Below are 12036 nucleotides of genomic sequence, written 5' to 3'. Positions count from 1 at the left end.
TCAATAACTCTTCTGTGTGTGTGTGTGTGTGTGTGTGTGTGTGTGTGTGTGTGTGTGTGTGTGTGTGTGTGTGTGTGTGTGTGTGTGTGTGTGTGTGTGTGTGTGTGTGTGTGTGTGTGTGTGTGTGGGTGATTGATGTCCTTGATGATCTTTTTGGTCTTCCTGTGACGTCGGGTGTTATAGGTATCCTGGAGGGCGGGTAGTTTCCCCCCAGTAATGCGTTGTACAGACTGCACCACCCTCTGGAGAGCCTTGTGGTTGCGTGCGGTGCAGTTGCCGTACCAGGCGGTGATACAGCCCGACAGGATGCTTTCAATTGTGCTTTCAATTGTTTTCATCAGTAAAGGTTTGTGAGGGTTTTAGGTGACAAGCCAAATTGATTTAGCCTTCTGAGGTTGAAGAGGCTCTGTTGTGCCTTCTTCACCACACTGTCTGTGTGGTCCATTTCAGTTTGTCAGTAATGTGTACGCCAAGGAACTTGAAGCTTTCCACCTTCTCCACTGCGGTCCCGTCGAGGTAGATAGGGGGTTGCACCCTCTGCTGTTTGCTGAAGTCCACGATCACCTCCTTTGTTTTGTTGACTTTGAGTGAGAGGTTGTTTTCCAGGCACCACACTCCCAGAGCCCTCACCTCCTCCCTGTAGGCTGTCCTGTCATCGTTGGTAATCAAGCCTACTACTGTTGTGTCATATGCAAACTTGATGATTGACTTGGAGGCGTGCTTGGCCACACAGTCATTGGTGAACAGGGAGTACAAGAGGGGGCCGAGCACGCACCCTTGTGGAGCCCCAGTGTTGAGGATCAGCGGAGTGGAGGTGATATTTCCTACCTTCACCACCTGGGGGCGGCCCGTCAGGAAGTCCAGCGCCCAGTTGCACAGGGCGGGTTTCAGACCCAGGGCCTCAAGCTTAATGATGAGCTTGGAGGGTACTATGGTGTTGATTGCTGAGCGATTGCATCGTCTGTGGATCTATTGGGGCGGTAAGCAAATTGAAGTGGGTCTAGGGTGGCAGGTAAGGTAGAGGTGATATGATCCTTGACTAGTCTCTCAAAACACTTCATGATGACAGTGGTGAGTGCGGCGGGGAGATAGTCATTATGTTCAATTACCTTTGCCTTCTTGGGTACAGGAACAATGGTGGACATCTTGAAGCATGTGGGGACAGCAGACTGGGATATGGAGAGATTGAATATGCCTGTAAACACTTCAGCCAGCTGGTCTGCGCATGCTCTGAGGATGCAGCTAGGGATGCCGTCTGGGCCGGCAGCTTTGCGAGGGTTAACACGTTTAAATGTTTTACTCACGTTGGCTATGGAGAAGGAGAGCCCACAGTCCTTGGTAGTGGGCCGCATTGGGCGGGCATAGTTTTACCCTTAAAGCGTGCGGAGAATAAACTTAATGATGGTGTTGGAGTCGTGCCTGCCGTGCAGTCATGAGTGAACAGGGAGTACAAGAGTAGACTGTGCACGCAGCCCTGAGGGGCCCCCATGTTGAGAATCAACGTGGCGGATGTGTTGTTACCTACCCTTCCCACCTGTGTTAAGTCCCAGGGTCCTTAGCTTAGTGATGAGCTTTGAAGGCACTATGGTGTTGAACGCTGAGCTGTAGTCAATGAATAGCATTCTCACATAGGTGTTCCTTTAGTCCAGGTGTGAAAGGGCAGTGTGGAGTGCAATAGAGATTGCATCATCTCTGAATCTGTTGGGGCGGTATGCAAATTGGAGTGGGTCTAGGGTTTCTGGGATAATGGTGTTGATGTGAGCCATGACCAGCCTTTCAAAGCACTTCATGGCTACAGACGTGAGTGCTACGGGTCGGTAGTAATTTAGGCAGGTTACCTTAGTGTTCTTAGGCATAGGGACTATGGTGGTCTGCTTGAAACATGTTGGTATTATAGACTCAGATAGGGAGAGGTTGAAAATGTCAGTGAAGACACTTGCCAGTTGGTCAGCGCATGCTCGGAGAACACGTCCGGAGTACACGTCCTGGTTGGGGTATGTACGTACAGTCACTGTGGGGACGACGTCATCGATGCACTTATTGATGAAACCAGTGACTGATGAGGTGTACTCCTCAATGCCATCAGAAGAATCCCGGAACATATTCCAGTCTGTGCTAGCAAAACAGTCCTGTAGCTTAGCATCTACTTCATCTAACCACTTTTTTATTGACAGAGCGCTGTTGCTTCCTGCTTTCATTTTTGCTTGTAAGCAGGAATCAGGAGGATAGAATTATGGTCAGATTTGCCATTGAGTCATCTGAGAAATTCAGCAGGGTTTCTGGGAACTTCCACTATACAGAAGTCCATTCATGTCAAGTGTATTCAACTCCTTGGCAATTGAAATGATCTACATTTCAGATTTGTCTTTAAATAAGAGAAAGTGTATTATGTGAATAACCTTTGCCTTAAGCTAGCATCTAAACTAAGAATCAGCCTTCAACTGTGATAGGATTATTTTATTAGAAAACATGAAAATGTTATTGAATGTGGGAATAAAGTTCAATAAAGATGCCTCCTTTTCTCTATAATGGATGAGATCAGGGAAAATTGCAGTAACAGTGTTGAAAATAAGAAAATTAAAAAAAGTTTTACCACAATAGGCCTTCTTTGTTCAGGTCAAGTAGCTATGCCTAATCAAATCAAATCCTTTTTTTTTTGTCACGTGCTGAATACAACAGGTGTAGACCTTACCCCTAAAATGCTTACTTACGAGCCCTTAACCAACAATGCAGAGTAAAAGTAAGTAAGAAAAACGTGTTAAATAAACTAAAGGAAAAATAGTAACACAATAAAAATAACAATAACAAGGCAATGTACAAGAGGTACTGGTACCGAGTCAATGTGCAGGGTTACGGTGTAGTTGAGGTAATTAAGGTAATATGTACATGTAGGTAGGGGTAGTGACTATGCATAGATAATAAACAGAGAGTAGCAGCAGCGTGAGTGAAGAGTGTGAAGGTGTGTGTGTGTGTGTGTATGTGTGCGTGTGTGTGCGTGTGTGCGTGTGTGTGTGTCTGTTGTGTCAATATGCATGTGTGTGTGTGTGTGTCTTGTGTTGTGTGTGTCAGTGTAGAATGTGTGGGTGTGTGGTTATGTGTGGGTGTGTGGTTAGAGCCCAGTGAGTGTACATCGATCCTGTGCAAGAGGACAAAATCCTGTGTCATTGCAACAAATAATAATAGATAAGGATAAAACAAGGGGGTCAATGCAAATAGTCCGGGTAGCCATTTGATGAACTGTTCAGTAGTCTTATGGCTTGTGGGTAGAAGCTGTTGGTGTCAGAGAAACTCTGTTTAACGATATCTGTGGCATTTCAATTCAATTAGCTTTGGGCAACTAAGAACATGTAAAGAATGTAGGTTTCACACAATGTATCCTCTGTTAAAATTTGGAAATGTCCAGAGATTAGTTAACCGGAAAGGTTCTTGGGTTGTTTTTCCCATATCATCACACGTCATTTCTAAACTGGTTCACATAATTGAGTCATTAGAGCTGACTAACTTTAATAGCCTCCTCAAGTGGGGCTCTGTGTACATTGATGGTGCTGTTTTTTATTTTGTTACTTAACCTTTATTAAACTTGGCAAGTCAGTTAAGAACAAATTCTTATTTACAATGACGGCCTACACCAGCCAAACCCAGACGACAGTGGGCCAATTGTGCGCTGCCCTATGGGACTCCCAATCACGGCTGGTTGTGATACAACCTGGAATCGAACCAAGGTGTCTGTAGTAACACCTCAAGCACTGAGATGGAGCACCTTAGACTGCTGCACCACTCAGGAGCCCATGTTATGTTAGCCTACCAACCAGGACCCCTAAGTCATGGAGTTAAGCGGCATAGCTATAGTTGGCCATGTTTATCTAGACACTAATCAATGTATTAGTCTACCTAGACGATTAATACGTTTGTAGTAAGCTTTCAGATACTTTTAACATCTTTTCAAAAGTGGTAACATCATCTACTATGTCAAGGTCAAGCCCTCTTACGACCTTGAGCAACTTCATCTCTAAATAATTTCAGTAGTCACAGAAAGTTGACTCAATCTTGTGCCTGTAGGCCTATTCATGTTTTCTGGTTGAACCGTTGTATGGTGTTTCCAATGATGCTTTGGAAATCAAATCACTTATGCATGTTAAATGTATTTATTCAGTGACTGTTGCAAGGGATAGGACATTAAAAGCCCCTACTTTAACATTACGTTTCTAGTACAGTTTCTGAAGGGCTAAGTAGTAGGCCAAGGCTTTAATTTAGATTTAGCGCTCAGGCTTCAGAATCCTGTTCAGCTTGGAATACCTGATATTCAAATGCTGACCCTTCTACCTCCAGAGGGAGTTTTCAGCTGTTATCGTGACTGTTGAAGATATTCCACCACAGAACAAAAAAATAATAACAAGCTGGCCCTTAACAAACTGTACAAGGCTATAAACAAGCAACAACAAAAAAATACATCCAGAGGCTGCTTTTGTGGTGGAGTAAAGCCTAATGCATGAAATATCAATGCAGAAGCAACGTATCTGTCAATTTGCTATGCTCCTCTAATTGCTGAGAGCAAAACTGTGATTCGCAGTTCGATCACATGCGCATCCTTTCCAAATTGCAAAGATGTCATAACCTGCGCACTTCAGCAGCGATACTTATTTGGTGCTGAACGGCTCTGGAAGCTAGGGAGTTGATAGGCCGTATTGACAGTTGTGCAAGCCAGACCTACATTAAAACTTGGAGAAGAGTTCGTTCAATTTCATATTATACTTCAAATCTTTAAAACTACACTTTTCTGAGGTAAGAATGTTATTCCATCGTTTTTATCAGCCTTCAAGAAATGTTATATTTTTTTGCCTAGGTGAGGCTACCTAGTTGGTCAATCTTGAGGCAGATGGAGTCATTAGCCTGGGCTACAACAAGGTGTTAGTGGTAGCCTATGTTGGCATATACTTTTTAGATGTATCATTGACAGTAATTATATCCAAAGCTCTGCTTACTTGATCCTATTCCAAGCATATAATTGTCTTGTCTTTCAATATTTTCCTTTAAATTTGATAGTCTGAGCAAAATTGCTTTCTGTTTCTGGTCAATACCACTAGGCTGTGGCTTAATATTTGATCATACTGAAACCTTGATGTAAGGATGGATGACCTCTGGCTTATGTAAATATTTATTGAGTTCCTTATTGTTGCTTAAATTGATTACAGAATGGTTAGAAATTGTTTCTTCATTACAGCACTTCTGAACAGATCATTCCCTTTCATGACTCCCATTGTTCACTGTCATCCTGCTTGGGTATGGTCAGCGCCCACTGAAGGGATAACTAGATTTCCATGCTAGGAGTATAGAACAGCTGTTATCATTGTGGCACCCTAGCAGCTGACATTACCATGTAAACATGATGTTAGATTCAAGACAAGGAAGTCATTATGAAACAGATGTGGGAAAGAGCACTTGGGGTATTCTGCTTTGCCCCCTGTGTCCCTATGAGGTGTTTGCCTGACAGTCACTAAGGTAATTCAGTCTTTCTACATATTCTGTTTTACAGGATTGGTGAAAAAGACATGTCGTACACAAATAATCATCACATTGAGGTGAGCTGGAAAATATATAAAAACAATAACCAGGGGTTAAACGTTTGATTCCAAGGGAGTAAATTGTTCTCTTTTCTCTCCTCCTTTCTCCAGGCCAACGCCGTGCAACGGGTGGCTAGTCTGCCGCTCTTCGACTCCGCCCTGAAAACTGTTGTTTCAGTTTACATGGATGTAAAGGGCCGTTACCCGCTCCTGAGTGTGGTGGGGGGCGTGGCTGAGATTGGGGTGCGTAATGTGTCCCAGGCTGCCATTCTCCGTGCCACCCCCCTCCTACTTAGTCTGGAGCCCCAGAGTAAGTCCACTGAATACTGAAAACTTTACTGATTGATTCTACCCTATTGCCTTATAACTCTCATCTGCCATCAAATATAAAATGTCAAACTTGAATAACTTTAACATGAATGCCACCGCTGCCACCAAATAGCTTTTGGTTCTCATCCCTCACCATTGCTTCCCTCCTCCATATTGCAGTTGAGGTCGTCAATAACTATGCTTGTATGGGCTTGGACCAGCTGGAAAAGAACTTTCCCGTCCTGCACCAGTCTACAGAGGAGGTGGGTGTCTTCTCTCTCTGTTTCTGTTCTGCCTGGCAAACTGGGTGATGATGCAGTGTGTGAGGCTGACTGACTGGTCTGTTATAGTAGACACATTCTGATTGTTCCAGCATTAATTGACCTTTAACACCACTTTGCATTACCAGAGTTTCAATTGTGGACATTGAATTTTAATGGCGTTAGACTATGTGGAAGGATACTGCTACTGTCCATTAATCATGTTGGATGGATTCCATTTATAATATCCTACTATTCCTCTGACTGATTATTTCTCCCTTTTTCCAAATGACAAATTGTCTCTCTCTCTCCCTTTCTTTCTGCCTTATCATCTACAAATATTCTGCCACTCCCACCTCCCCCTTTTTCTTCACTCGTTATCTTTCACTTCTTTCATTATCTCAACACCCTGCTACTTCTTTATCACCCTATTCCCTACAACCCTCCTCTCCTCCACCCCCCATCGTCCCCACAGGTATTGGGTCACCTGAAGGATGCCTTCTTTCTGACCCTGGATGACGTGCAACTGCGTGTGAATGATGAGCTGGACGGGATGCAGGGGCGCTGGGACAAGCTGACCGATGTCACCTGGTACTACCTCCTGGCTCTGCAGGAGTCACAGCTGGGTCAGATGGCCACCTCGGGCCTGGACGACATCCTCACACGCTCAGAGGAGGCCATGGCCAAGTACATGCCCCTGACGGCTACACTGCGTGAGTTTGGGTGAAGGGTAGTGGAGGGGCTAGTGCACTTTACACAGTCTTTGCCGAATGGTGGATTGGGAGGTTGTCTTTCCGCAGAAGTGTATTCATGAATGCTTTATGAGGTCTTTTGTCTAAAGTCAGGTTACAGTATACAGTGTACACCACAATCTGCATGGTCATCCTATTGCTGCTTTCTGAACTTTACCACATGGGGGCGTTAATGCTCTTCAAGTATTTGATAATGTCCCTACTAATTTGCTTTGAGGCTGTTCTAATGCACAATGATATCCATAATAACAGATTTGAGTATAAAACTTGTTTTCAAATATTTATATTATTTTGTTTTGTAAATATTTTAATCATAGGAAAAATATAATAAATAACTAATTAAAATAAAGTATAATTGATATCCTGCTGTCTGTAAAGGAGATCAAATCAACATGAAAACCAGATTGATGTGATGCACTGTTGTCTTGGTAACATTGCAGTACATTATCAAATCATACTGACTCATATCCTCACTTGAAATATAAAGTGTGCTTGAAAATTCAATTTTCTTTCATCATTCATTAACTTGTAAACAATCAAGTACATTTTTAGATGATGGTGTGTAATTGTAGAGTGCATAGACTGTGTTGATCAGACAGTGTGTCACACTGATGACGCTCTGTGTGTGTGGGAAGAGGTGTTTGGAAGGGGTGATAGGAGTTGAAATGACACAGTCTACCGTGCAAATACAACCAACTACCAGTAACCCACTGGGCACAGACGTCAATTCAACGTCTACTCCACATTCGTCATTTCATTGAAATATATTGGACACTACAGTTACGAGGGCAAGTTTTGGCAACAAAGACACATCGACATCTTGCTGTTGAGTTTACCACACCATATTTGTATTTTGACTTGTCTCTGTGTGTTCCCCAGGCCTAGAGTGGGAGAGGAGGACACAGCAGTATGAGGATGAAGATGGGGAGGATGAGCCTGGGTTGTGGACGCGGTTCCGAGGCCTTCTGCTCTGTCTGAGCCTGCAGCTGTACCACCGCCTGCTGAAGCTCAGAAACAGGCTGGAGCGGGCCATGGGGATGCTACAGGATGCTACAGACAGGGTGAGAATCCCCTATAACCCTCTCTATGGCTGTGTCCCTAAAACAAACCTTTGTCTGCTTTTGTCCCCTGTAGTCTCAACTACAGGCCTCTTGCTTTACACGTATCAGGTCCTAGCCCAGGTCAATCTGCTCTCTCCTCTTTGTCCTTTCTCACACTCTCCACTCTCATTCATCTGAACCACCCATCCTTAGCCACGCTCCGTGTCTCACTCTCCTGTGTTTTTTACACCTTTCTCTTCCTTCTCATTTTCCCCCACATACCCATCTGTTCCTCATATCTGTAAGACCTCTCATCCATCATGATAAACTATACCGCCTCCTCCTTACTCAATCAGGGTACAGCACAAAATAAACAAGGTATTAAAGACATTTAGATGTACTGTTAAAATAGTCTAACATTCAGACAATATAATAATTTATACTAAAAGTGTAACATAATAATAATAACAATGTAATAATAAAATAACAAAACAACATAATAACTTTAAATGGATGAATTAAACAGAGCATTTTCAGCCAGCACCTCAGCTGCTCTTTGTTGACCTCCTCTGTAATCACTTGATGCTCGGTCCCTCGGGAGGCTGTCTAGCCATCACAACATCCTCTGCTGTCTCTGTCTACCTTTATTGGGTTTGGGGTAAATAGAAGCAGGCTACGTGCCCAGAGACATGGTCAGTGGTCTCTGTGAAGGCTCTAGGGCACTCCCTGCATTTCCTGTATACATGGGCAGAGGGCTGGGGCTCAGTATTACTCTTACCCAGGCACAGAGTTCTGAGCACATAGAACCATCATTAAGATGTTCCAGACTCAAATCTCCTGGGGCTATAGCAGACTCTATGGCTTAGGACAGAAGGAAGGAAGGGAGGGAGGGACAGAGAGATTATGAGACAAGTGACAAGGCAAATCAGTTAAGAACAAATTCCTATTTACAATGACAGCCTACCAGGGAACAGTGGGTTAACTGCCTTGTTCATTGGGAGAATGACAGATTTTTACCTTGTCAGCTCAGGGGTTCGATCCAGAAACATTTTGGTTACTGGCCCAACGCTCTAACCACTAGGCTACCTCCCGTCCCGAGAATGGTCCCTGTGGGATTTGGCCTACGTGAGATTTTGAAACCTACCACAGCCCCTGCAGCACACACTCAGACAGACAAACACACAGAGCGATGAGGAGATCCGAGAGCTGGGGGGCAAGACTTTGATGGACCGATAAGACACAGACTGTAAACATACACAGCTCTCTGAAAGCAAGAGTTGTGGAAACTAACAAAAAACAGTATGGTGGCATGTTTAGAAATTAATTCATTGTGAGGCTTGTTGTTTTATGAAGCTCAAACTGGGTTTAGGTCAGTTGAAATTGGGGGATATTTTCAATAACATGGTCACTATATGGGCCACCTCAAGGAGATCTTTAGGAAAGAGGATGAACATTGAGAAGAATAACTACTCGAATTTAAATGGATTGTTTTATAATACATTCATTTTTAGGTTTACGGTTCTCTGAATTCAAATTGGGTTTATAGTGAAGCTGTCAAAGTAGTTACTGAATAGAAAAATATAATAATAAACAGTAACACTAGGAACTGTTGAATGAACTTTCATAGAGAGATTATATTTTTTTCCTTTCTTTCTCTTTTTTACAGCACATTGTAATAAACCACATCATATTTGTAAGGATTAGAATTTTACAGTTTGGTAAAGTGTCAAAGCATTTTTCCCAGAATTTGGTTCAGGAGTAATTGGTGCTAAATGACCCTAACTGCTGCTGCAGGCTGCTGGCTGGAGAGAGAGGAGAATAGGCAATGAGGGTCGGCCTCATCAGACAAACACCCTCATTAATGCTCCTGCACACTCTCCCATAGAGACTAAGGCACTGGGACAGAAATGTGTGTGTGTGAGACAGCGATTGTGTGTGTGTGGTGTCCTCAGATGTCCTACATCGATGAAATTTGGCAGCGGGTATCATGCTGCATTGTTACGTTTGCCCTGAGTCTGTCCCCAGGCTACTTTGGGCCAGTGTCCTGCCCCCTCACCAGAATCCTTGGTTTGATTTCACAAAGCAGGAACAGAAGGGGATAGCGTGTCACTTAGCTGACCCAAATACCTCGTCCATCTCTTTTTCTCTTCCCCACCCAAACTGTGGGACTTTTGGCCTAGTTCTAGAGACTTGGTAAAACATTTGCCTATCTAGAGCTGTTGATCCACACCACAAGCTCAAATGTAAAAGCCTGGAGGATGGTGTGATTTGATCTGCTTCTAAACTCAGCTAAAAAAGAAATGTCCTCGCACTGTCAACTGCGTTTATTTTCAGCAAACCTAACGTGTAAATATGTGTATGAACATAACAAGATTCAACAACTGAGACGTAAACTGAACAAGTTCCACAGACATGTGACTAACAGAAATGGAATAATGTGTCCCTGAACAAAGGGGGGTCAAAATCAAAAGTAACAGTCAGTATCTGGTGTGGCCACCAGCTGCATTAAGTACTGCAGTGAATCTCCTCCTCATGGACTGCACCAGATGTGCCAGTTCTTGCTGTGAGATGTTACCCCACTCTTCCACCATGGCACCTGCAAGTTCCCAGACATTTCTGGGGGGAATGGACCCAGCCCTCACCCTCCGATCCAACCTGTCCCAGACGTACTCAATCTGATTTAGATCCGGGCTCTTCGCTGGCCATGGCAGAACACTGACATTCCTGTCTTGCAGGAAATCACGCACAGAACGAGCAGTATGGCTGGTGGCATTGTCATGCTGGAATGTCAGGAGTATGGCTGGTGGCATTGTCATGCTGGAATGGCAGGTGGCATTGTCATGTCAGGATGAGCCTGCAGGAAGGGTACCACATGAGGGAGGAGGATGTTTTCCCTGTAAAGCACAGCGTTGAGATTGCCTGCAATGACAACAAGCTCAGTCCGATGATGCTGTGACATACCGCCCCAGACCATGACGGACCCTCCACCTCCAAATCGATCCCACTCCAGAGTACAGGCCATGGTGTAATGCTCATTCCTTCGACGATAAACGCAAATCCGACCATCATCCCTGGTGAGACAAACTGTGACTCGTTAGTGAAGAGCACTCTTTGCCAGTCCTGTCTGGTCCAGCGACGGCGGGTTTATGCTTATAGGCGACGTTGTTGACGGTGATGTCTGGTGAGGACTTGCTTTAGAACAGGCCTACAAGCCCTCAGTCCAGCCTCTCTCAGGCTATTGCGGACAGTCTGAGCACTGATGGAGGGATTGTGCATTCCTGGTGTAACTCAGGCAGTTGTTGTTGCCATCCTGTACCTGTCCCGCAGGTGTGATGTTCGGATGTACCAATCATGTGCAGGTGTTGTTACGTGGTCTGCCACTGCGAGGACGATCAACTGCCCGTCCTGTCTTCCTGTAGTGCTGTCTTGGGTGTCTCACAGTACGGACATTGCAATTTATTGCCCTGGCCACATCTGCAGTCCTCATGCCTCCTTGCAGCATGCCTAAGGCACGTTCACGCAAATGAGCAGGAACCTTGGGCATCTTTCTTTTGGGGTTTTTCAGAGTCAGTAGAAAGGCCTCTTTAGTGTCCTAAGTTTTCATAACTGTGACCTTAATTGCAGTCTTCAGCTAAGTGCTTTATCATTGTATCATCAGATGGGCCTGAGCAGGCTGCTGGAGGTGGTGAGCTCTGTGCTCCAGATGCTGAAGCTGTTCTACGTGTCCCAGGTGTTGCGTCTGGAGGCCATGAGGAGGCTGGCCCTGGACCAGCTGAAGGCCCAGGTCCGGGTCCTGGCTGAACTGGGACCCATCAATCAGCTGCTGGGACTGCCTGCTCAGGTGCAGCTTGTGGTGGCCGACCTACAGGAGCTGGGCAAGATCCTACTGCAGCTGCTGGTCAAATCCACCCCTCTCTACAACATGGTGAGCCTCCTAGATTTTAGCTGCACCCTTCGTTGCTAGGTTATTTAACCTTCCTCATTGTATCAACTCCCCTCGTCTAATCTCTCCTTTATTTGCCCTTATATGTCTCTCTGTATGTATATTCCCCACAGTCTTAATCCCCTGTATACCCCCACCTTTTTATCTCGGTCGCTTTCTCTCTCTGTCTCT

General features: G+C 44.7%; 1 protein-coding gene across 1 annotated transcript; it reads left to right on the top strand.

The window, feature by feature from the left end:
* The first annotated feature begins 5549 nt into the window (after positions 1-5549).
* Positions 5550-11984, top strand: plin6 (perilipin 6). The gene is made up of 7 exons (XM_031796943.1): positions 5550-5579; positions 5673-5871; positions 6051-6133; positions 6606-6843; positions 7762-7943; positions 11554-11847; positions 11979-11984. The coding sequence occupies exons 1-7, from the start codon at positions 5550-5552 to the stop codon at positions 11982-11984; spliced, it is 1032 nt and encodes a 343-aa protein (XP_031652803.1).
* The last annotated feature ends 52 nt before the right edge of the window (positions 11985-12036 follow it).

Source organism: Oncorhynchus kisutch, linkage group LG2 (genome assembly GCF_002021735.2).
Source record: "Oncorhynchus kisutch isolate 150728-3 linkage group LG2, Okis_V2, whole genome shotgun sequence".
NCBI classification, from domain to species: Eukaryota; Metazoa; Chordata; class Actinopteri; order Salmoniformes; family Salmonidae; genus Oncorhynchus; species Oncorhynchus kisutch.
Note: the sequence above shows the minus strand (reverse complement) of the source record. Positions and strands in the feature narration are given on the sequence as shown.

Bases quoted from the DNA above. Each gene is read 5' to 3' on its own strand.
- plin6 (XM_031796943.1), top strand. From the start codon at position 5,550: ATGTCGTACACAAATAATCATCACATTGAG. The intron at 6,844-7,761 runs GTGAGTTTGGGT...TGTGTTCCCCAG, and splicing joins GCCCCTGACGGCTACACTGC to GCCTAGAGTGGGAGAGGAGG. The intron at 7,944-11,553 runs GTGAGAATCCCC...TGCAGTCTTCAG, and splicing joins TACAGGATGCTACAGACAGG to CTAAGTGCTTTATCATTGTA.